The following is a 27260-nucleotide window of genomic DNA, read 5'->3' as shown; positions in this document are numbered from 1 at the left end:
TAAAATATTTATGAATTTGTTCCCTGAAACAGCTGTCATGGCATATAAATGGGAGATTTGGGATAGCTTAGAGGGAAAATTCTGAGCTGAAAATAATGGCTGAATGCTCTTATGTGAGCTAGCTTACTGATTTAGAAATGTGGAAGCCATGTTTTCTTCCTCACTGAGACTGGTAAGGGGGAAAGCATGGGTTAATTAAGGAATATCTATATTTGAAAGATGATTTTTCATATCAGATGCATGAACATTATTGAGGGACAGTACTAATTTAGGTTATAGTATCAGTACAGGATAAAGAACTTTATGCTTGGGAGTTTTCAGTCCTCCAACTTCATCTCTAAGTTCCCCTCTTCTAGGGACTGAGGTAGTAGAGGAAAGCCTTATCAAATTTGTCAAGAAGTCTTTCAATTATTTTTTCATGTTTCTGTTTCCCTTTCCCTTTCTCTTCTGTTCCCTCAAATCTTCCCATTACCCATGGCCCTGACTCTCTGAAATGGCATTTAATGTCTGCCAACTCTGATGTGAATCTCCCTTTCTGATTCTGCCTCCCCTCTCTCACAGTAATGACCTTCTGAGTCCAGAGACTTCACCATTGCCTCAATATCCATCTGCCTCTCACATCTTGTCAACTACTTACCTTCTATCTGTCCTTCAAGGTATCTCCAACTTATTCCTGGATGCCTTCCCTGGATACTCTGGTGCTTAGTTCTGTCACCACCTTCTCCTACAGAACTAATTTCCTGTTCTAATCCTCTGGCACAAGTGTGACTAGTGTTGTGGTAGAACTATTTGTATGGTTAAATCTTATATTTTAAAGTACACTGCAAGAAAAGTCCAGTACAGAACTGCATATATGTGCTTACTTATAAAAACTAAGAGCCATTATTATATTTTTATGGAGGTGCTTAATCTGAGGTTTAAGAAAGGCTGTATGGAAACTGTTGATTTATACACAGGTGAATTTCTTTTCCTCACAACTAAAACAGAACTTACTTGGAGTTACTGTTACTATGCTTTCTGAACCCCCCAGAGTTGAAGCTTTGGGAGGAGCACAGGTAAGGGAAACAAGAACCTGAGCTGGCTCTTGGCCTCATGGGTATTTAAAGCTTATTCTCTCTTGTTAGTTGTTTGTTTTTTTTTTTAATTGGTCCTTCATCATCACTGAGGATCGCTAAGTGCAATTTGCAGTTCAGGGTCTGGCTGATCCAGGGATCCACCTCTGATTCTGGTTGTTCATTTCTTATTTCCTATCTCTTAGGTATCATCTGGTGACTTCTAGAGTTATTTTGTTTTTACAGAGGGCTTCCTCCCACCTCAGGAGACCCTTTTGGACTGGCCTGAGGACAATTCCACCATGACTGTCTTTCTCATGCAGCCCATTTCTAATCTACTGGAAGTGCTAATTCAGCCTTGCTTCTGATAATGTCAGGAGTCCAGGCCAACCTCAAAGCAGCAGAGATCTCTCCTTCACTCTCACCTTAGAGCCTTAGAGTGCCTGTCACTAGACAGCCCATCCTTTGCCTTTTAGATTTCTCAGACAGGAGCTGGACACTAGTTCACTGTGACTAATGTCCCCCCAGCCTGAAAGGAGCCACATTAGGTTTCCTCAGTGAGCTCCTGAGGGTCCTTCTCTCAATGTGAAGCATAAATTCTCCCACACATTAGCCTCACCTGAGACTGCAGGTGGTGTTCACAGGATATCAAAAGCTTTATAAAAATACTTCCCCAAGTATTATTCTTAAAATAATTTAAATTCCTGACCTGTCTTAAATTCCTGACATTGTCTTTAAGTGAGGGAGGTAAGAGTTTTCTAACTGGTTTCTGAGCTACTTGCTTAATCAAATATGGAGCATTGCTAGACTTTGCAAGTCACAAGGAGAGTATTGTTCTTCAGCCCGAACTTTCATTTTATGGCCTTTAAGCATACACTGATGCCGTAGAAAGTGAAAGTCCAATGATCAGTACCGAGAGCAGGATTCCAGAAAGTGACAGTGGACTTTGTGCTAACACAAACCTGAGTTGAATCCTTAATTTGATTCATGTTACTGGTACTTACTAGCTGTGACCTTGTGTAGAATATTTGACTCCTCTAAGGTTGTGTTTCCTTTTCTCTAATGTGGGTCTGATGTTCATACGGCCTCAGAGAGTTAGCATGAGGATTAAATGGTATAACATATATATGATGATTAACACAGTGTCTAGCAAGTGGTTAAGAACTCAATAAATCATTCCTAGTGATTTTGTTAAGTAAATGAAACATACCTCAACAGTATAATTTAATGACTTTGTTCTATAAAATGGGAAGAGTCCATCACTCTGAATAGTTAGTTAAACTCTAGCTCATTCTCTTCTACCCTTCTCTTTTGCCATTCAAGACTGCAACATGTTTCCTAGCATTGCCCATGGATCCTATGAAGATGTGAGTTCAATTTTTTCCTTTACTACTGTGGTGCAGTATAAATGTGATGAAGGATATGTTCTGGTTGGAGAAGAAAAAATCACCTGCAGAAATTCACATTGGTCATCTGAAGTTCCTCAGTGTAAAGGTAACTCCACTTTACTGATGGCCCTTGCTAAGATGGTAGGACCACCATGCAAGTTCTGACAGTATGGTTTCCCCCCAGCAAGAGGCAGCACTTAGAAATTTGTATGTATGTATTTATTTATTCATTTCCTGTATTTAATACTTCGATGTGGTACTGTGCTGTTTAAAAAATAGGTGCGGTATTAAAAAATATTTGTCTCAAAAATATTCTTCTATGTTATCTTCCAGAGCTTTGTTGCTTTACCTTTCACATTGATATCCCCAGCCCACTTGGAATTCCTATGGGTTTATCGTGTAAAGTAGGGGTCAAAATTTGTTTTTCTCCAATGAGTAGTCAATGAACCCAGCACCACATAAAATGGACCGTAGTTTTCACACTGCTCTACAGTACTACCTTTGTCAATATTCAAGAGTTAGAGATAATAATTTTTAATTTAAGAGAATAGTGAGGATTCAGCACAATTTTAGTGTATTCCTGTGAAAGTTAGAATGAGGACTCATGGAAAAATCCCAAACATCCTTGAAGTATCTGATATCTCCATTAGAACCTGGTGCATGTCATCACCTCCTCATAGAGAAGCTGACCTGATATGAGACCAAGATTAGGTGTGCATTTTTTTTTTCCTTACCACACGGCTAACAGCAACTCAAGTGTCTAATTTCCCACCATTGTCTCCATTTAATACAGGAAGATACTAAGGGCATAAGAACAGAAATTACATACTTAAGATGCTGAAAAGAGTCAGGTTTTGACATACAGTAGTTTTTAAAACTCAGATTTTAGACCACAATACCTAGGTTTATACCATAATCATGTCACCTAAAAGCTACGCAACCATAGACAAGTCACATAAATTGTCTTTACCTAATTTTTCTCTCCAGCAAAGTGTAGATAATAATAGTGTTTTATGTTGATGATAGCTATACATTAACATTAATATTATTGTTATTAATTTTATTGTTATAATAATACAATAAATGTAGTTAAAGAACAACTCTCAGACTGCAGGCATAATTTATTATCAGTGTTTCTCACCCCCCAGTATTCTTTACTATTGTAAGATCTTATTCTGAGAATCACAAAATGATCAAAATCGTGTTTCCATTACAGCTCTGTGTCTGAAACCAGAGATAAAAGATGGAACTCTGTCTCTGGACCAGGATCAGTATGTTGAGCCTGAAAATGTCACTGTCCAGTGTGACTCTGGCTATAGTGTGGTCGGCTTTCCGAGTATCATCTGCTCAGAGAACAGAACCTGGTGCCCAGAAGTGCCCAAGTGTGAGTGGGTAAGTGGCACACACCTTGGGGTATTCTATCACATTGTAAAAATGATAACCCGCTCCAGAGCACTGTCCCAGCCAACACTGATGAGAGCTGACTTTTGTTGGGACTCATTTCTGAGTTGTTTAAATCAATTTCAGAATCAGCACTTTTACTCTCAAAGCGCATGTTGAGCTCTTAAAGCAAGTTCTAATTCTCTTATTTTATAGCAAGAAAGACCAAGCCCCTAGATAGGAGGGTTCCATAGATCCAGGCCACCCGGCTCCCAGCTCTGCATTTTCTATTACAGTAAGTGCTATGCTTTTGCATAGACATCAGATCCATCCTTTCAGATGACCCTGAAGAAGTTCCCTGAGTATCTTCTGCAGTGCTGTTCCTTCTCTGCTTAGTTTCATTGCTGCCTTAGAGCAGTGCTCGTCTCGATCTTAGGGCAAATACTTTGCTGAGATGCACAAAGTGTCTTCTGATTTCTTGCATCAGTCCTAAGGAGGGTCTTGATACTCCAATTTTATTGTCATCAATAGGCATCCTGAAGGAATCTTATACCTTCACAGTTTGGAGAGAAGCCTCTCAAACCATCCTTTTATCTCTTTTAGGAAGTTCGCACGGGCTGTGAACAAGTACTCGCAGGCAGGAAACTCATGCAGTGTCTCCCAAGTCCAGAGGATGTAAAAATGGCCCTGGAGGTGTATAAACTGTCTCTGGAGATTGAAAGATTGGAGCTACAGACTTGAAGTCGAGCACCAGTTAAAAATCAGTACATTTATTTCCCCTCTCTTCCTCTTAAAAACAGAGAATTAGGTACATTTCCCTCATTAGCAACTCTACTGGTCCTTAAGTGCTATTATTTACTGAAAAAATACCTGTGTTAGAAGAATCTTTGAAATTTTTGATGCCACTGCTAATGTGGAACTATTGGTGGTTTATATCTTATCTCATTTTAAGCTTCTGCTTCCCTAGATTTGGTGGAATGGAAGAAATAAATAATCACCTGTCAAAAATGCAGTGTCTTTGTTTTCACTTTGATTCCCTTGTAATGAGAAATTAGGGCCCTATATCAATCACTTCCTGATGCTTCTCTAATTAATGCTTCTTTTCTATTTTCATACTGGAACCTTGTCTGAGATGTATTTACACTACATCTTCACTTCCTACTCATCCTTCAGTGCCCAGGTCAAATATCACATCTTCCTCCGTCTTCTCCTTTCTCTTTCTATTGATTACCAATATTTTCTCTGGAACAACTTCTCAGTTCCTCTTTATATTTAAGGTATATTTGGTTTTGTTTGACATCCCCTCCATCCAATAATAACCAGCTTGGATGCCTTTGAAAGCCTGTGTGCAACCCAAGTATTCTTCTTGAGCATGTCCAAGTCTTCCCATCCAGTGTGATCACTCTTTTCTTTAATACTTCAATTAAAATAGCTTTAATGTCTCTCTTAGGACAGATTTCCCAGAAGCAGACCCTGAGAAGAGAATTTATGTGCAAGTAATTTATTAAGGAACTTGGAATTTCTCCAAGTTCTCAAAGGAGAAACGGGAAAAGGAGTAGGGTAAGCAGGATGGGACAGGGAAGGCACGTAGTAGGGTGACCAGGCAAAGTCAAAGGAAGGTGGCTCAACCTTGACCCAGAAGGGAACCCTGGACTATAAGTTTGTGTACATTTTGTCCCAATTCCAGGTAAAGGAACTGGGCTTTCATTCTGCTGTACCAGTCAGTTATTGGTGAAGGGGCACCCTGTGGGCACATGAGCCCCCAGGACAGCCAGCTCTCTCTGTGTGACTACAAAGCTGACTAGCAGCCTGAGGGGAGCCCTCCCAAAAGAGTGGAAGGTATAACCCTAAGAAACCAGAGTACACAGAAGCCTGCAGAGGAGAGCACAGAATAAAAAGGTCTGAGGGCCTGGGTAGAGCTTTCAATGCTTATCCCACACGTGTTATTCTTATATCTCTGGATATTCTGGGGAGCTTTATAATTTCTTATGGTCACCTCTTCTGCCAGTTTTTTGCCTCCCCAAATGTCATTCTCACTCATGCTTACTTAGCTACTATGGCTGGCCTCTGGTTCTCCACTGCATCTTGATCAATTATAGAGAACATCACCTCTTTTCTTTGATTTCTTCCAAAACAGCAGTCACATAAAGTTGCATAGCAGACTTTTACTAACGCTCTCGAGTTAACAGAGGGATGTCTGGCTGGCTGCACAAGACTGGACTTCCACATCGAATGTTACATAACTGTGATCTTAGAAGACCATTGCCTTTCCCTGCCACCAGGAACCTCTTCTAGCTGACTTTCTCAGCATGACCCTGCCAGCCTCCAGGATTTTCTGGTCTGATGCTTTCTCTCCTCAAATCACTCCTTATCACACTTCATCTGTTCTTGCTATCACTGCCCCAGAAACCCATTGCTTTTTACTTTATTAGGGAAAGCATTTTAGCAATCTGTCTTTCCCTAGTTTCAGGGATTTCATATCCAAAAATCCATGAATGTACTCAGACAAACAAAGAACTATCCATTCCAGGTCTGGGCGCCAAGCTGTAGAGAAGATTCAGAGGCATCTCTGAAACCTGAGTCTCATATTTCCTCCCCTGCAAGTCTCCATCCAGGGCAGTGTGGAGACCTTTCCACACTGACGTGAATTATGCCACAATCTTTTCATGTGTTGATTCTAAATTAATTACACATAATTATAATTATAGAAGTAATATATGTGCAGGAAAACAAGAATTCAAACCTTACAGAGGGATTTATAAAAAATAAAAGTAAGATTCTTCCCTCTTCTGCCTCAGTCCTACTCTGTTTTGAGTTTTTCTGCTGATTAGCTTAGTCACTCTGAAGAGAGAATGAATTCACATCACGTGACTTTTTATCTCTAAACATATATTTTGATTTCCTGCTACAAAATTGATCAATCTAGCTCTGACTTTCCCTCTCTTCTCTCTCTCCACTGGTCAGTCTCATTTAATTATATATATTTTTAGTGATTACTTATCTTTAGGGCTTTAAATAATGTACTTAAACCTCTATTATTTATGCAACTTTATTTTTAATAATTTACTATTTTATTAAAGTAGTATAAGCAAATAATCAAAAAGTCAAATAATCCCCAAAAAACCTTTTAATGAAAACCCTAAGATTCTGATCCACTCAATCCCACCCTTTGGTCTCTTTCCCCAAAAATAACCATTTTCAACTCCTATAGCTCTGTTATGATGTTTATCTACATATTTCCAAACAATATTCTTATTATACTTATGTTTATTATTTTTAAACATTATGTATTGACTGATTAAGCAAATCTTGATCTTTGCTAAGCCAAGGTAAGCTTAACAGTGATCTGTGAATATATTGCTTTACAGCTCTTTAATTTTTACGGCATTAATAATTTATCTTGTTTTTTGTTTAGTTTTCTATGTTTCTATTGCTGATTCTTGCTACATGCTCCAAAAGATCTGTCATAGTCTAGCAATCTATTTCCTAATGCTCAGACATGTCAATGCCGTTTTAATTCCACATACTTCTCCACCATCACTCCTGGAGATTTCCTTCCCAGGCTCTCTTTTCAGTGATTCTGAAATAAATGGTTTACTTTTAAATCTTAGGTCTTCTCTTTGCTGTTCTCTTTATTACTTTGATTCCAAGTCTTTGCTCTGGTGTATTTCCTCATTTTTGTTGGAACAGATCTTTCAAAAGGTGCCTGGGAAGTAAATTTTTGAGTCCTTACATGTTTTACAATAACTATTTTTTCTACCCTCATAGTTAATTGATAGATTGTTTGCATGTAGAAGTTTGTGTTCTCAGAATTTTGAAGGCGTTTCTCCACTGCCATGTGCCTTCCAGTTCTGCTATGGAAGAATCCACGGTATTCCAGTTCTTCTTACAATGTTGTTGATTTTTATTTTCTCTCTCTCTGGGAGATAGTAGTATCTTCTCTTTATCCCTGTGGCCTTGCTGTAAGATGTTTTTCATACATTAACTTGGGTACTTGTTGGGAATTTTTGACCTGTAAACACATGACCTTTAGGTCAGGGAAAATTTTTAGAATTTTTTTCTGTTATTTTCTGTTTTCATTTTATTTTGTCTTATCCCCCCACCCCCACCCCAGAACTCCCTTTAGTAAAATATTGTTTTAACCTTTTTTTTTTTTCTGTCCTACTTCCCATATCTTGTTTTTTGTGGCCTACTTTTGGGAAGATTTTCCTGACTTTGTATTTTAAGATTTTTATTGAAGATTAAAATCTATCACATTTTAATTTCCAGTAACTTGCTCTTGTTCTCTACATGTTCTTTTAATGTGTTATTCTGTTCTTTCATCATAGATTCAATATCATTTTTTCTGTGTCTGAAAATACTAATTATAGGTGAAGTTTGGGGGACATTCCTTTCTCTCTATTCATACAAAAGAGTGGGACCCTTAAATATTGATTGATATCTCTGCATGTATGAGTGAGGCTTCTCTACTGGTGAACTTCTTTGTAGCATGGTGGGCAGCAAGAAGGTTTAACTATTTGTATGTTTGTTTTACTTTTAAATGGGACATGTATCTATCGGTCTTTTCTTAGGAGATACTCAATGCCTTCTGAGAAGATTTCTGTAATCCCTTCCTTACTGATTTATCGACCTTAGTCTTTTCTCTTGAGTTTCTAACACTTATATGTACTACTATGTAAAACGAAGAAATGTGTGCTTCTATGTTCAACTTCACTGTCCTTTCCACCTGTCAACCTCTATCAACATACTATTATTTTTATATTGCATCATTTATAGCCCTTTGATTCTATTGAGTATCTCTGACCACTACCCACTGAAGGTAGAACTAACCTCTGTCATATACTGCACTTACCATTTCATTTGTGGGCTTTATTCACAGTAAGTGTTCAAAAATCATTTCATAAAAGGATGTTTAAATTCCATGAGCTAAGATTTAGTACAAAAGATCAATTTTTAAAACTCTCTGCTGAATGGAATTTCTTCTATGGTCCCAAGTACAAAACCAAGTGATTTGTTCATTTTCTGGGTTTATCACGAGACCCCAGGGCCATGAAAAGGGCCAAGAATAGCCAAGATAATCTTGAAACAGAAGAAAGCTTGAGAACTAATATTATTAGAGACTTCAAGAAAGATGGATTATAAAGGTGTATTAATTAAGACAGTGGGTGTTGGTGCAAATAGAATCAAGCTGACTAGATCCAGAAAAAATATATATACATACATATATATTTATAAAATTTATATTTACAGTAGTATATTTACCTTAATTGTGCAAAATTTGACTCTTCAGTGTGGTGGGAAGTGATGTCTTTTCAATGAATATTTCCTACGTTAATCATAGAGCTACATGGAAAAATTGTATCTTGACCCTTACCTTACATTTACCAAAAAGAAATCCAAAGTGGATTATAGATCTACATGTGAAAAGTAAAAAAAATAAATAAATAACACATGTAAAAGGATATCTTCATGATCTTGAAGTAGGAAGATAACCTTATACACAACAATATAAAAGGCATTATGAAAAAATTTATAAATTGTCTAATATTAAAACAAGCATTTCTGTTTATTTAAAGATACCATTAAGGTTCTCCAAAGAAGGTGTACAAATTGCCAGTAGGCATATGAAAAGATACTCAGCATCATTAGTCTTAGAGAAATGCAAATCAGAACTGCAGTGGCATACTGCTTCCCACCCACTGAGATGACTGTAATTTTTTTAGTAGAAAATAACAAATGTTGGGAAGATGTGGAGCAATTGGAACACTCATACATTGTTGGTAGGAATGTAAAATGTTGTAGTTGTTTGGAAAAAGTTTGACAGTTTCTCAAAAAGTTAGAGCCCCTATGTGATCCAGCAGTTCATTTTCAACCATATACACAAGAGAATTGAAAGCATATCTTCCTATAAACATATGCACATGAATGTGCATAGCAACATTATTCATAATAACCCCAAAGTGAAAACAACTCAACTGATGAATGGATAAGTAAAATGTGGTCTATCCATAAATGGCATACTATTCAGCCATAAAGAGGAATGAAGTATTGACACATGCTACAGTGTGGATGAACCTTGACAACAATATGCTAAGGAAAAGAAGCCAGACACAAAAGACTACATCCTGTATAATTTAATTTATATGAAATGTCAACTCTATAGAGACAAAAAGTAGATTAGTATTTGCCAGGGGATAGGGGAGAGAGGGAATGCAGAGTAACTGCTAAAGGGTAGGGGGTTTCTTTTTGGGGTGTAGAAAATGTTCTGGAATTAGATAGTGATGGTGGTTGCACAACTTTATGAATTGTAGACTTTAAAATGATAAATTTTGTGGTATGTCAATTATATCTCAAAAAAAAGCTACTGAGTTGAGCTGAATTTTGTCCTCCTCAAACTCATATGTTCAAATCTGTGGTACTCTAGTACTTCAGAATGTAACTGTATTTGGAGATACGATCTTTTGAAAGGTGATTAAGTTAAAATTAGGTCTTTAGGCTGAAAAATCTAATTCAAAAAGATACATGAAACCCAATGTTCGTAGGAGTACTATTTACAATAGTCAAGTCATGGAAACAACCCAAATGCCCATCAACAGATGATTGGTTTAAGAAGATGTGATATACACACACACACACACACACACACACACACACACACACACACACACAATGGAATATTACTCAGCCATAAAAACGGATGAAATGTTGCCATTTGCATCAACATGGATGGACCTAAAGAATATCATACTAAGTGAAATAAGTCAGACAGAGAAAGACAAATATTATTTTATACTACTTATATATGTACTCTAAAATATAATAAACAATCTTATATACAAAACAGAAACAGACTCCCAGACATAGAAAACAAACATGGTTACCAAAGGGAAAAGGGAGTGGGGAAGGAATAAATTAAGGGTATGTGATTAACAGGTACACATTACTATACATAAAATAGATAAGCAAGAAGGATTTACCATGTAACACAAGGAACAATATTCAATATCTTGTAACAACCTATAATGGAAAAAATCTGAAAAAAAAATAACTGAATCATTTTGCTGTACACCTGAAACTAACACAATATTATAAATAACACTATACTTCAATAAAAAAATGAGGTCATTAGGGTGGGCCCTAATTCAATGTGACTGGTGTCCTTACAAGAAGGGGAGATTTGGACACACAGAGATATCAGACATGGGTGCATGTCTGATAGAGGGATGACCATGTGAAGACACAGCAAGAAGGAGGCCGTCTGCAGGCCAAGGAGACACCTGGAACAGATTTCCCCTCCCAGGCCGCATAAGAAACAGAATGTGCTCGCATTTTGATCTCAGCCTTCCAGTCTCCAAAACTGTGAGAAAATAAATCCCTGCTGTTTAAGCCACTCAATCTGTGATATTTTGTTATGGCAGCACTAATACAGACACCACTAAGGAAATGAAAGGGCAAGCCTCAGGCTGGGAAGTGATATTTGCAATACCTATGTCCAACTAAAGACTCATATCCAAAATATATTTTAAAAACTCTTACAAAACAATAAGAAAAATATAATCAGCCCACCAAAAGAATGAAAAAAAGACCTGAAAGAGCCATCACAAAAAGGGATATCCAGCTGGCCAATGACATATGAAAAGATGATCAACTTCATTGGTCATCAGGGAAATTAAAATGAAAACCCCAGGATGGCAGTGGGGCACGAAGACTGATACAAAATACATATACAGTTCAGTAAAAAAATAAAGAAAACTACAGTGCAATTTCACTACATACCAAGAAGAATTGCTAAAATGACAAAATAGGAAGTGTTAGCAAGAATGTATCGCAAAAAAAAAAAAAAAAAGAATGTATTGCAGCCATGACTCTGAAAAACTGCTGTTGAAAGTGTAAATTTGTCCAACTGCCTTGGAAAATTCTTTGACAGTAACTCCCAAAGCTGAACACACGCCTACTTTCACTCCTGGGTATTAACTCTCAGAAACGCATACATCTGTTCAACAATGGACATGTATTAGAATGTTTGTAGCAGCCCTATCTACAATAGCTCCAAACTGGAAACTACCAAAATGCTTATGTGTAGTAGAGGGGATAAATTAACTGTGATATATCACATGATGAAATATACCACAATGGATTGAATGATTATATGGATGAATTTCAAAACATAAAATATTTAGTGAAAGATGCCAGACACAGAGTAGTAGATACTGCTTCATTTCATTTATGTAACGTACAAAAACAAGCAAAAGAAATCCACAGTGTTCAAAGTCAGAATAGCAATCCCCTTGGAAGGGGGCATGGGGAGGGCTATGAAGGTTTTGGTAATATTTTGTTTCTCCATCTGGATGGTGTGACATGGGTGTAATTCAATGTATGAAAAGTCAACTAGCTCTATAATTAATTGCACTTTTTGGGGTATACTATATTTTAATATAAATTAAATTAAAAATTGGAAAAAGAGTGGATCTTCCATACCCTAGTGATCTGGGGGGGTGTGGGTAATGGTAGGTTTTCCATTTACTTAGAATATTCTTATCAATAATACATTCAGATACAGGAGAAATTGCCATTTTTTCTCACTGTAGAATTCATCTTTCCGATGTCTTTATTGGCTGCCACGTTTTGCCCCTTTACAGCTACACCTGACACCCCCAAGTTTACTGTGGCACCAGTTTTGTGGGACAATGTGAATAAGTCCCAGTAGCCACATGCTTAATCTGTGTTGTTTTGGTTTCCTCTATTGGCTCATTGATTTTTATTGGGGCAGGAAATAATAGTCAGGGTATCAGATTTCATTGTTGTTGCTCTCCAGATTATTCTACTAGACCAGATCCTTGGGAGTTAAGGGCATAGTTATTATGTCCCACTAGTAAGTTCTACCTTCCATTACACATCTCAAAGTTTTAGGTATCTCAAACTATAGATGGTAAATAACCTGGCTTTCACAATATCATACCTCTCCCCTTCATTGTCCCAACTTTTTCCTCACAGAGATTTAGAGATAATATGTGTGGAGATTGTGCATCAACACCACTGTTACCACTAATCTACTCAGTGATAGTATTTACCGTATTGACAAATGTCAAGAGGAAGCTCAGATTGATGCAAAGATCAGATGCTTGGTTGGGTAAATCAAATCATTTGCTTATATAAAACATACAGAAATACAGAAGGATGTCATCAAGATCTGGACGTAGGGCAGAGAGATCAGTCACATGTTCCAGGTTAGGCAGAGGTCAAGTTTCCAAACTTCAAAATCATCACAGTGGATTCAGTGTTGAGATGATTTCATCTAAGTGAGTAAGAGTCTCATCAGAACATCTGGAAATTCAGATGCTCCCTTCTGAGCACTGCCTTATAACATTGAAGCAGTACTACACACTGGCTGCTTTTGATAAATGCTGAGCCCACTCATCTGGGCCAGGTGTACCTCATCAATATACAAAATGACTAGAGGTATAAAGACTTAGCCTCCCTGGCTAACACAGCCCACCCCCAATACATTCCTAAACTGGAACAAGGGTTAGTTACTGAGACCTCTCTTGGAATCAAGCTAATAGACCATTAGGGCCTATCCTATAATTACTCTCGGCACCTGAGTCATTATATTTTATTAAAATAGTACCATTCTCTCCAAGATTGAAGATCACTGGTTTCTTTACCCCTTCCCTTTCCCTTGCACTCTACATCTAATCAGTCATGTAATTTGGTTGTTTCTTTGGGCTATTTTTTATTTGTTACTCCAATTACAACAATTCTTTGACCTAAAATGGACCTTTGGTCCTTTGCTCTTTTACCTACCATTATTCTCCACCTCCCTTTTGAAAGTCTTTTTAAACAAGTTGTGTTCAAGAAAGATTAAAGAAAGACGGTTGAGGGTCCGTAAAAAGAAATGATTATAGAGATCAACAATAGAATCGAAATATATCTCTAATTCTGCCATTTCTAATAACATCTACCACTATCACCCTAGACTGAGACACCATCTTTTCTAGTCCAGATTACTCCAATAGGCTTCCACTCTTGTTCCTCCTGGTAGCCATGGAGACCTGTTGGGGTTGTTCCTCTGCTCAAAATCCTTGATTAGTTTCCCTTCACAAACTAAGTCCCAGCAGGGCCTATCAAGCCCTACATGATCTAATGCTCTTCTGTGTTCTTCCTTCAGGACTTTAAAGAGGCTGGTATACTGTCTTCTGGCTTCTGTTACTTCTGGTGAGAAGTTAGCAATCATTCAAAGTATTCTCTGTTTGTAAATAATGTTTTTTCCCTAGATGATTTCAAAAACAATTTTTAAAAAATCTTTGGTTTGCAGTTGTTTGAATATAATGTGCCTAGATATGGTTTTATTCATATTTATCCTGCTTGAGTTTCATTGAACATCTTGAATCTGTAAATATATCTCTTTCCACCAATTTGAGAAATTTGTGATCATTATTTTTCCAAGTAATTTGTCTGCCCCATTTTTCTTTTCTTTCTTTATGAGACTCTAATTACATGTATATTAAATCTTTTCATATTGTTCCATAAACCCCTGCAACTCTATTTTTTTACATATCAATATTTTTTCCCTCTCTTCTTAAGATTGGATAATTTCTATTAATGTATCCTCAAGTTTGTTGACTCTTTCCTCTGTCATTTCCATTCTGCTGTTAATTTCCTCCAGTAACATTTTTATTTTAAAGATTGTATTTTTGAGTTCTAGAATTTCTTTTGGTGGTTTTATATAGTTTCTGTTTTTCTGCTGAGATTTCTTATGTTTCTATTGATTAATAAACTTCTATTCCTTTACATCCTTGAGCATAGTTATAGTAGCTATTTAAAAATCTTGTTTGCTAATTCCAACATTTGGATAATCTTGAGGATAGTCTATTGACTTTTTTTCCCCTTAAGAATGGTTCAAGTTTTCTAGTTTCTTCATATGTTGAGTAATTTTGGATTGTATCCTGGACATTGTGAATGAATTCTGTTATATTCCCTCCAAAAGACAGGTTCTGTTTGTTTAAGCAGGCAATTAACTTAGTTGGACTCGAACTGAAAATTCTGTCTTGGATAGCAGCTCAAAACTTAGTTCAGTTCTTTTACCTTTAGCTGGGCTGTTTTCAGTCACTAATAAGTGATTCAGAGATCAGCCAGAGACTGGGGCAGGGTTTACAGAGAGTATGGTCTCCCCCTCTCTCTGGCTTCTTAATTTTTAGCCCTTCATTTTCCAGTGGCTCTTGTTGCCCCAAACTCTGTTTCTGTTTCTCCAGGCCAGAAAGTCAGCTAGTTTTCTATTAAAGTGTTAGCCATCCCCCCCATGCCCTTAACAAATGGAAACTTGTACTATGCTGTTCCTTTCCTCTCATAGTTATTGCTTTCTAGAATGTATTCACTTTGGTTCACTCACTAGTCCCTTTAGGTAGGTGCTCCCTGCCTCCATATCTTGTCCAGAGTTCATAATAGTTATCTGTGGGAGAGTAGAACCATAGAAGCTTACACAGCTATACTGAAAACAGAACTCTACATACTCTTACACATATTCAGTCTTTTAAGTTTACAGGACATGTTGTTATCTCTTTCGGGAAATTTTTCCCCTGGATATTTGCATGGTTTATTCCCATACTTAATTCAAGTCTTCACTCAGGTGTCAATTATTTGGAAAGAACTTCCTTGGACATATTGTTTAATATATGCTGCCCATCCCACCTCACACATTACTATCTACCACTTTACCCTGCATTATCTTATTTTCACAGTACTTCTCTTTCTGACTTTATGTTATACATTAAATTTTATTTTTGTATATATTTATCTTTCTTACTAGACAATAAGCTCTATGAGTATTGAAATTTTTGTTTGCCTTGGATAGTGCTGCAACCTCAGCACCTAGAGGAGTTCTTGGCTCATTGTAGGGTTTCGATACATACTTGTTGAATTAACAGCTCATGCTAGACAGTTAAAAATAAATCTACACACAAATATGCTCAACTGATTTTTGACAAAGGCAAAAGCATATCAATGGGGAAAATGTAGCCTTTTTGACAAGTATTTCTAGAGCAACTGGACATTTATTGGCAAAAAATTAACCTTGATCTAAACCTCACACCTTATATAAAAATTAACTCAAAATGAATCCTGGACTTAAATGTGAAACATAAAATCAAAAGAACTTTTATGAAAAAACACAGGAAAAACATTATGGAATCTAAGACTTAAATGTAATGTGTAAAACTATAACACTTTTAGAAAAAAAATAGGAGAAAATCTTGGGATATAAGGCTAGGCAAAGATTTTAGGCTTGACACCACATGCCATAAGAGGATATTCATAAAAGGAAAAATTGATAAATCGGACCTCATTAAAATAAAAAACTTTTTCTCTGCAAAATACCATGTGAAGGGAATGAAAGACAAGCTACAGTCTGGGAGAAAATATTTTTAAATCATATATCTGTCTAAAAACAAATGTCTAGATTAAAGAACTCTCCAAACTCAACAGTGAAAAACAATCCAATGAGGAAATGGGCAAAAATCATGAATAAACATCTCACTGAAGATCATCTATAAATGGCAAATAAGCACATGAAAAGATGTTCAACATCATTAGCTATATGGGAAATGCAAATTAAGACCACAAGCTATGACTACACACCTATTAGAATGGCTAAAATAAAAAATAGTGGCAACATCAAATTCTGGCAAGGATGTGGGGACCCTCATTAGGTGAATGGTTGAACACTGTGGTACATCCATACCATGGAATACTACTCAGCAGTTAAAAAGAACAGACTATTGACACATACAAAAACTTGAATGGATGTCAAAGGAATTATGCTGAATGAAAAAAAAACCGAATACCCAAAGATTACATACCATGTCATTCTGTTTATATAACACTTTTAAAGTGACAAAATGTTTGAAATGGAAACCAGATTAGTGGTTTCCAGGGGTGAGAGATGAAGAGATAGCCAGGAGGGAGGTGGGTGTGGTTATAAAAATTCCTTGTGATGATGGAATTTTTCTGTATTTTGACTGTCACAGTGGATGCACAAACCTACATATGTGATAAAACTGTATAGAACTGAATACATTCACACACGGGTATAAAAATGAGAATAAGATGAGTGGGTTGTATCAACATCAATATCACTCATTGATATGAATGAATGAGCTCTTGATTATGTCCTTTCTTGATTGGAGGAGACAGACAGTGCTTCTGCTTTCTAGATCTTAACCCCATTTCCTTACCTTCATCATGTCTACCTAGTTATCTATTTTTCTTTGACAATTATTTACATTATTTAAAAAGTACTAAGTTATAGTGGAAAGCACATATCTGGCTCAGATCTTGGTTCAGCCATTTATTGCTTGTAAATTTTTTGGCAAGTGTTACTTAACATTTTTCAAGAAGGAGATTAAAAAATTATAGGATTGTTGTAAGATTAAATAGAATTGTTTATGGAAAGTGCTTAGAACATAGTAGGTGCTTAATAGATAGAAGGGATAATTCAAAATTGTCTTCTAGTGAATGTTTTAAATTGCTTTTTTTTCTAAATAATATTCAGTAGTACCTTGGATTCTCTTTCTAAATTAAAGCAAATTCATGGTGGATTTATTTGCTTTCCTTCCTCTCTGGGAAGGTTGAAATTTGGTTATGTTATGATCAATATTACACCATAATTTACTCAGTTATCTCTGGTGAGAGTCAGCACTTTGGATTTCGAACTCTTACAACAGTCTGCAGCTAAACTTGTTAGGAAGGTCGTTTTCAGGCATTTGCCAAAATTCATTGTCTTCTTTTAATAAACATTGGCATATTTTCAATTATTACTTCCCGTTAAAGATAAAAATTATGCATGTAAACACTTGTCTTTTGCTGCTTTTGTCAGAGATATAAGACAGGACTGGATGTATTTTTTGGCTGACGGAATACATTCTGAATATTCTTAAGGTCTTCAATAATGTTCCTCTTATTTAACCACTTCCAACCACTTCAAAGTCTGGTGCATGCTTTTTCAGTGCTTCAGGCACCACTCTTCCCTCTTCTAATGGATTAGAATGGCACCAAAGGGTGACTCATTAGGTGTCTTAAGTAAATCAAGAATAACAAGAACGAAAGAACGAATGTCCCACTCAAATATTGTCTGAGTAATTTTTTCAAGCCCATTCTATATTCCTGATTCTTTTCATGCCTCTCTTTCCCCACTAGGCTTTAGAACTTCAGGAAGGAAACAACTTTCTCCATCAGTTTTTGTTCTGTTTGAGTTTTAATTTCATCCTGCTGTTGGCAGCCTAAACTCATAACCGAAGTCACAACTTTTCCTAATAGGCAGTGCTTCTCAGGAATGGCTTCCTCGCACACTAATTTCCAAACTCCACTGGACTTAATGCTTAGCTTGACCTAACTCAAGTTTTGCTTTGAGAGTTGCTGAAACCTCCCACTCTGAACCAAAGTGCTTTAAAAAAATCCCTTGTTTATCTTTTTACTTGGAAATTAATTATTTACATTTCAAGATAGCAATTTCCCACTCCTGATACCCAGGTAGGGCCCCGTGGGACTCCTGGGCACAAAGCCTTTCTGTGTCCCTCATTTCTTTGATTACAGGAAATAGGCTTCATTCAGCCTCCATGACCTTCCCTGAGTTCCAACGGGCAGATTCAAGCAGTTGTTAATTAGGGAAGGGATGCAAGACCACGGAGAAACGAACAGTCAAGAGAAAAAGTAGTGCAGCCTTGGGGCAAGGTCCTGGTTCCCCATCAATGGATACACACAAAAATACCTTTGAGCTGCTTTGCAGCTACTGAAACCTCCTCCAGATGGGAGAAGTTAATGAAAGGTATGCTGCCCACAAGTATGCAGACTCGAGACCAGTTGGAACCTGAAGGTTGATGATCCTGACTCTTACGTACCTCACCAACCAACCCATCAGAAGAATGTCCATGAGCTGATCACGCCCTCTTTGAACCATTACAATAAAACTTCTCACTGTCCTCTCCAAGTTGGGACACATAGTTTTTCAATGCAGGAGCCTGCTGTGTCCCCTTTGCCTGGCAAGCTATCCTTTTCTACTTCACCCAAAACTCTGTCTCCGAGATTCAATTCGGCACCAGTGTATAGAGAAGCTGAGCCTTTGGCATCACTCCTAGCACAAAAAGAAAAGATTAGGGTTACACTTCTAAATACTCTCAGAGTTCCAAAAGTCTACTTGCTCCTGGCATCGGATCTTGATGATAGCATTGTCAACTACAAATCGGCACTTGCCATGGGCACTTGCCATCTACCTCTACAAAGATTAAGTCAGGTGCCACTGCAGCTGCTAACTTTCAACACCCCGTGAAAGGAGTTCAGGATGGAGAGCAGAAATGAGGCACTCTGTGCTCTGGGAAAAACTGGGAGAACAGGTCTTCAGATAGTTAGATATTTTCAGGAGCTGATTTTATGAGCCCAATTCTTGTATCTCCTCATATCTAGAAAAGCACTAAATTCCCTCATGGTGACATCTGCTCCTCGTGAGTAGCAGTAACCCTCACAAGACCTTCTGCAAATATATGTGTTTGATTGCATGTACTCCCTCTTCACCAAAATCACATATATACTGACCTTCCCCTCCACCCCACCTCTTTGGAACAGTTTCTCAGAGCTATCTGAAATGCTGTCTCCCAGGCTACAGTCCTCATTTTACCCCAAATAAAATTTAACTCACAATTCTCACGTTGTGCATTTTTTTTAAAAAAGTCAGCAGCATTGAGGTTTCTAGTGCGCTTTCACTCAGCCCTAATTCTGCCCTCTTTTTCTCAGTTTCTTCCAAACTCAAAGTTCAGTATTGACCTGTATTTTACCCTGGGGTTTTGCTGACTGTTATGCAACTGAAATCCAGTTTTGAGAGTGCGGCTGCTAGTTCACTCTCTTCCTTCCAGATATTTTCAGGTGACATCTGAGATTTTTGAGCTTCGGTTGGTGCACGATTGGTTGTCAACACTTACCATGAGGCCTTTGTCAGGGAGCAAGTCCCCAGTTCTGTACCTCCTTGGGATTCCGACCGTGCTCCTCTGCCCCACCAGCCTACATGGTGAGTAAAGTAGTTGCTGGTTCTCAGGGCCCCAGGAAAGCAATTAGAGAAGTGCTCAGTTAATGGAGAGAAGGTAGTTTAGACAAATCAATTGCAAATGTACTCATTCCATATTACACAAATGTACTCATTCCTCAGAATGGGAGAAAATATTTGCAAACAAATCAATGGACAAAGGATTAATCTCCAAAATATATAAACAGCTCATGCAGCTCAATATTAAAAAAAACAAACAACCCAATCCAAAAATGGGCAGAAGACCTAAATAGACATTTCTCCAAAGAGGACATACAGATGGCCAAGAAGCACATGAAAAGCTGCTCAACATCACTAATTATTAGAGAAATGCAAATCAAAACTACAATGAGGTATCACCTCACACCAGTTAGAATGGGTTTCATCAGAAAATCTACAAACATCAAATGCTGGAGAGGGTGTGGAGAAAAGGGAACCCTCTTGAACTGTTGGTGGGAATGTAAACTGATACAGCCACTATGGAGAACAGTATGGAGGTTCCTTAAAAAACTAAAAATAGAATTACCATATGATCCAGCAATCCCACTACTGGGCATATACCCAGAGAAAACCACAATTCAAAAAGACACATGCACCCCAATGTTCACTGCAGCACTATTTACAATAGTCAGGTCATGGAAGCAACCTAAATGCCCATCGACAAACGAATGGCTAAAGAAGTTGTGGTACGTATATACAATGCAATATTACTCAGCCATGAAAAGGAATGAAATTGGGTCATTTGTTGAGACGTGGATGGATCTAGAGACTGTCATACAGAGTGAAGTAAGTCAGAAAGAGAAAAACCAATATCGTATATTAATGCATATATGTGGAACCTAGAAAAATGGTACAGATGAACCGGTTTGCAGGGCAGAAATTGAGACACAGATGTAGAGAACAAACGTATGGACACCAAGGCGGGAAAGCCGCGGGGGGTTGGTGGTGGTGGTGTGATTAATTGGGCGATTGGGAATGACATGTATACACTGATGTGTATAAAATTGATGACTAATAAGAACCTGATGTATAAAAAAATTTAAAAAAGGAATTTTAAAAGTATGATCAAATTGAAGTAATTTACACTACTTTGTGGGAGGTATAATAATTTGTTTTATTAATGTTAATTTCAATTAACAAATTGCTATATCAATGGTATAATAATTGACTTTATTGACTTCCATTTTATTAATGGAACAATTGAATTCCAAAATATTTTCAAAGCGTTTTATTTTTTTAGCTTATTTATCATTTCATTTTTAATGGAGTAGGTTGTTAATATTTAAATTAAGATATAATTTATATGCAGTAAAAGTCACTTTTTTTACTATACAGTTTTTCAAGATTTGACAAATGCATACAATTATATAACTACCACTACAATCAGAATATAGAACAGTTCCATTACCCCAAAAAGTTCTCCCATGCCCCTTTATAGTCAATCTCTTCCCTCAGCCCCAACCTCTGACAACCACAAATCTGTTTCTTGCCCCTGAAGTTTTGCTTTTTCAGAATGTCATATAAATGGAATCATACAGTATATAGCCTTTGGACTTGGCAGAATGCATTTGGGATTCAACCATACTGTTGTGTGTATCAATAGTTCATTCCTTTTTATTAATGAGTATTATTCTGAATCACAGACTGAAGGGCATTTTGGTTGTTTGGTTGTTTTCAGTTCTTAACAGCTGCAAGATTACAAACAAAGCCACCATAAGCATTCACATATTTGAGTCAGGATTCATCGGAGAGATTCAACTTCCAGATTCTAGGATTAATGCCAACAATTTCACAGGTGCTCTTTCCACACAATAAATCAATCCAGCACCTGATCTCAACCTTCCTTGGATACAGGATCTTCCAGGTCTCCAGGAGAGACTTCTTTTACTTCTTGCACAAAACTTCTTAAGATTCATATTAGAGAAAGTCTGGATATCCTTTGTTTTCTCAGTACTTAAGAAATATGAGCAAGTCTGTAATATTTACTCATTGCCTTAGCTATATTTTTTAAAGAAACTTCTTCCTTAGTTGAGGATTTTCGAAGCTTGAGCTTGCCGTTTTTCCTTCGTACATTTGCTATAGTGTGGAGTACGCTCTTGACGTTTAAATGTATGGTCCCAGACAGAGACATTCGTTCTTACTTTGGTTCAGTATATTTTCAATTTCCAGGTAAGATGAAAATTTTACTGTTTCTGAAAATCACATAAATGACAGCTAAGAAGGAGAAAATGTCTACAAAGAATGTTCATGGATAAACTGAGAGATTTTGAAGTCATAGAATAGACAGCCTTTTTAGAGGTGACCCCAGCTTTAAGGACAGGCAGTATGAGAAAATCCCAGTTAATAACCCACGTATATCAGGTTCTGGATAGTCACCTCCATAATCCTCGTTTCTTTCAGAAAGCATTTACCACGAGTTTCCATTTGGAACGCAAATTCTCTAGTTCTTTCAACGTATTTAAAATGTCCCCCTTTCAGCAGCATACTTATTGCATCAAAGGAGGTAAGGCATGGTTTTAGTTTTGATGCTAGTTTTATTTTATTGGAGGGTAATGACTACCTATCCTCTATGTATTTGGGAGTGGGGGCTGTGAGGAAGCAGTGGAAAATAGTGAGACCTGTTAATTTTTCCATGAGATCATTTTTCCCTTGACATGCAATTTGATGCTTAACAATTTTTCTGAAAGTCAAAAGGAATACTATGTTCTCTAATTTTCACAGTGCTATAAATAGTCCCTGACAAAGCATAATTGTATAAAAGAGATGACACTTTTTTTTATACATCTTTATTGGAGTATAATTGCTTTACAGTGTTGTGTTAGTTTCTGCTGTACAACAAAGTGAATCAGCTATATGCGTACATATATCCCCATATACCCTTCCTCTTGACAAAGCGTTTTAATACTTTTAGGTTTATTCTATTATTATTACTAGAGAAAGACAAAACAGCTGTTTTGTATGAATTCCTCGGGGTCTGCTCTAGTAAACAGATAATGAATTGTGGGGATGAAATGTACAGCATGGGGAATATAGTCAACAATATTGTAATAACCTTGTATGGTGACAGATGGTAACTAGATTTATCATGGTGAGCATTTTGTAATGTAAAGAAATATGTTGTGCACCTGGACCTAACATAATGTTGAGGTCGATTATCCTTCAATTAAAAAAAAGAGAATGAATTGCAAGTAACTTCACTTTCTTATATATAAATATGAGCTCACAAATGCTTATAATTTCTTAATTTTTAAATTAGTTTATTATCCTCAGTGATTTTTTATTTCTAATTAATTGTCATATTTTTACTGTTAGGCAAAAGTGAAACTGGAACTGTTACCACTAATTCTGAGAAAATTAACTAGAGTCTAAAGTCATAAGTTATATGTAAAAAAGCTCTCTGTAAATGATATTTGATAAATGCAAAGTTTTATTTTTTGTAGTTTGGTAATGTTCATAAATTAATCAGCATTGAGAAGATTTGATAATATCTGTAGGACTCCATGGGGAAATGTGACTAGAACATTTTTATGTTTTATATAAATGAATATCCATGCATTAAAGGTGATTTTTTAAATTAGAAAATCGATTTCTTTTTTTCCTATGGATAATTTAAAACATATACAAAACTCCGTATACTTATTACCCAGCTTCAGCAATTATCAACTCAGGCCCATTCTTGTTTTATCCATATTCACATCCATTTTGCCCACTCTAAGCTATTTAGAAGGAAATCCTTTTACTTCTGAAGATTTTAGTATGTATCTTTAAAAGCATTCTTTTTAAAAAATAATCACAAACCATTATCATATATAAAATTAAATAATAATTCTATAATATCAAGTATCTAGTTAGTGTTCAGCTTTTCCTGATTGTCTTATTTATAAATGTTTTGTAATTGTTTATTTGTTCAAATTAGAATCCAAATATGGTCTACACATCACAATTGTTTGATACATCTCTTAAGTCTCTTTTAACATATAGATCCCTTCCTTTTTTTTATATGATTTTTTTAATCTGAGTTAATTTCTAAGGAGGATATGGAGGTATCTTTATTTTGAAGGTTTCTTCTACAAAAAAGATGAAAATAGAGAAAAGGTTGAAAGTTAAGCAAAAGAGCCAATAGAGGATTATAAACTTCTTCAAGTGTTTGACTGAGAATTGGACCTGATGATTTTTTTACTTATTTAGTAAGTAATCACATTCTCCTGTGTGTGTGTGTGTGTGTGTGTGTGTCTGTGTGTCTGTGTGTTGTGTATTTATTCTGCCAATCTTCCATGTTCATCTTTGAATTTCTTTTTCCATTTTGACTAAGTTAGTGAAGAAATGTCACGTATCATTTATCAAGAAGTCTTGTGAGCTACTCAATTATTTTTTGCATAAACTCCTTCCTTTTCATTCCCTTAATAATTCCTTGATTGTTTATGGAATTATGTCTTTAACTCAGTCTGTTGTTTAAAACCTGTCATACTCGGATCCCAACTTTATAGCCTATCTCTCACACTTCTCCCCCATATGATTCTTTAGCCAAATTAGCCTATTAACCAACCATAAATATTTCCATGTGTTTTTCTCCCTCTCACCCTTGCTAACATAATTCTCCCCCAATATAAAATGCCTCCCACCAGTGCAGTTACCTAATCCAATTCCAATTCCTGTCCCTAGGAGGCATTTTCCTGGCATATTTTGGTATTCTTTCTCTCTCTTCCTATAGTACGTATTTTCTGCTTTCTTTTGACATTTGCCATACTCTGCCTGGTATTTTGACTTAATTATTTATATGTTATGCCTTAGTATCCTAACGAGATGCAAGTATGCTCTTTATATTCTCCATGGAGTTTAGATATAAGAACAACTGTCTTATGTCTATTGTGTTAATAAAAATTGATTTCATATGAGGCACAGAAAAGGCCATACTTGAGCTCTAGACTTTCTGTATAAGTAACAACATCACCTTCACACAAATATGTATTTTGGCACTACCCTTTTCAGAGGAACATGCTAAGTGTCTGTGGCATGGAGAGGTATGAAATGTGCTCCCTGCTCTCAAGATGCAAAAGTTAAAATAAAGATCTGTCCATCAATTTATCTATCTGTTGACACAGATACAGATCTGTCCATCTATTTATCTATCTGTTGACACAGACACATACACACACACACCACAATATAACTGCCAAATCAGTGAGACAGAAAATAGAATGTCATTAAGAGCACAGATTTTGGAGGCATACCTGACATACTTCATTCATTGAATGACCTTGTGTGATTTATTTGCTTAGTCTTTCTACTTATACTTTATTGATTAGGTTAGTCTGTTTCTTCATCTGTAAATGAGGATGATAACGACACTTAAATAAGTTATTTTTTTCAGAATTAAATGGAATATTTTAACTGAAGTGCTTAACACAGTACATAGGTAGATACTCCTGTTATTACTGACAAGAGTTATACAGTTCAGAGAAACCAAAGATTGTTGTGTGCCAGGGGTAGTCAGGTATGTTCACAGGTACAAGAATGTGATTTATAAGAAAAAATATTTTTTGGTCATTCAGAAAATATGTATTTGGTCTTCATCCATGGTTCCTGGCTCACAGCTCCCAAAACCCTGATAATATCCTAAGTAATGAGGACCACGAAGGTGTCTTTTGTTATATTAATGAGCTAACTTTGGGACACCACCTAAGGATGGGGGCTGGAGGTTGAATCAATTGCTAATGGCAGTTGATTTAAGTAATCATGACTATGTAATAAAGCCTCCATAAAACCCTGAAAAGATGGGACTCAGAGAGCTTCTGTATTGGTGAATACGTGGAGGTGCAGGGAGAGTGGCGCCTGGAGAGGGCATGGAAGCTCTGTGCCCCTCCCACACACTTTGCCCTCTGCATCTCTTCCATTTGGCTGTTCCCCAGTTAGATCCTTTTACAATGAATCTAGTAAGTAAAATATTTCTCTGATTTCTGTGAGCTGCTCTAGCAAATTAATTGAACCCAAGGAGGGGGCTGTGGGAAACTCTGATTTATAGCCAGTTGGTTAGAAATGCAGGTAACAACCTAAACTTGAGACTGGCTTCTGAAGTCCAAGGAGGAGGTTGTTGGAACCTCTAATCTATAGCCAGTCAGTCAGAAGCACAGGTGATAACCTGGGCTTGTGACTGGCAACTGAAGTGGGTATTGGGGGAAGAAGTCTGGTAGGACTGAACACTTAACTTGTGGGGTCTGACACTATCTCTGGGTAGATAGTGTCAGAATTGAGTTAAATTGTAAGACACCCAGCTAGTGTCTGAAGAATTGCTTGTTGGAAGTATGGGGACCCCCCCCCATTTAAATTGGGTCCAAGAACATCACAAAGAACAAAGAAGGAGGGAACTGAATTAGATGGGGAGGAGGATCAAAGGGATGGTCAGGAGAAAAGACTCCGTATACAGACGTGGGAACACAGGGCAGACGGGAGAATGCTTTCTGAGCATGAATTTTCAATGAGAAAATCCAGGAAAAAGTTTCAGTGAGAAAATCCCAGGGTTACTATATGGCTTTAATCTTTTATTTATAGAAGATGCAAAATTATGAAAGTTTTTCCAGTCCCAATAAGGCATCTTCCCTAAAATCTCTTTCCTTAAAATTATCTGTATTTACCAATGTATGAAAATTCTCCAACAAGGTTTCATTAACTTTGATATAATGTCTTTAATATGGACTAATTCTTATTTCATTATCCAAGTAATTAAAAAAAATTTTCTAAGATTCTCTTCTATAAAAATTCAAAAACACAGAGGACTCTTGGGATTGGTGGATAAGGAGGTGCTTGAGGATTCTGGATTTGCACAGCCCTTATAAGTTTGCACAGAACAATGTCTCTTGATCACAAATGTTTCTTTAATAACTTCAGTTAAAAAAAAAGACTCCTCAGTTGCTGACTCTAAGCTTTATTACGGGACATCCTCCATGGTCCCCAAGTGGCCCATTCTCTCAACTGAGGCAGCATATTGCCAAGAGGAAACTTGGAGGATCAACTCGGGAATGGGGGGCCGCGGGGGGAGAGAACTAGTCATTCCTGCAAGAAACACTGGAACCAGTTTCTACCAACCCACCAAAAAAATGACTTCAAAGGCAACGTGGTATCACAGGAAGGGCTTGTTTTTGTGTTTGTTTGTTTTTAGTTCATTAGGCCTCACTTAAAATTCTGATTCCACAATGCACTTGCGCTGGGATCTTGAACAACACTCATAACCTCTGCAAGTTTCAGTATAGTAAGTTTATGTGATTACCTTCATCTGTAATATCCCTGTGTTGCAATCTTAATTAATTAAGATTAATTCATCTTAATCTTAATCTCAAGTTCAGGTCAAAGACTAGTTCCTCTGTGACTTCTCCTCTG

The 27260-nt window shown here is 36.8% G+C and overlaps 1 protein-coding gene and 1 long non-coding RNA gene across 2 annotated transcripts in view; both read left to right on the top strand.

Annotated features, from left to right (window-relative positions):
* LOC309614909 (C4b-binding protein alpha chain-like) overlaps nt 1-10437 on the top strand; it is an 87484-nt gene extending 77047 nt beyond the window's left edge. Inside the window, 3 exon segments of the mRNA XM_082363804.1 lie at nt 2376-2546; nt 3657-3832; nt 4424-10437. Of these exon segments, the coding sequence (XP_082219930.1) occupies nt 2376-2546; nt 3657-3832; nt 4424-4561 (485 nt within the window). The 3' untranslated portion in view covers nt 4562-10437.
* Nucleotides 10438-19881: 9444 nt separating this feature from the next.
* LOC309605648 overlaps nt 19882-27260 on the top strand; it is a 12379-nt gene continuing 5000 nt past the window's right edge. Inside the window, exon 1 of the long non-coding RNA XR_014231474.1 lies at nt 19882-22389. This is a non-coding gene — a long non-coding RNA (uncharacterized lncRNA). The remainder of the gene's footprint in view (nt 22390-27260) is intronic.

This window comes from Balaenoptera borealis, assembly GCF_965194805.1.
Source record: "Balaenoptera borealis genome assembly, chromosome: 1".
NCBI classification, from domain to species: domain Eukaryota; kingdom Metazoa; phylum Chordata; class Mammalia; order Artiodactyla; family Balaenopteridae; genus Balaenoptera; species Balaenoptera borealis.
Note: the sequence above shows the minus strand (reverse complement) of the source record. Positions and strands in the feature narration are given on the sequence as shown.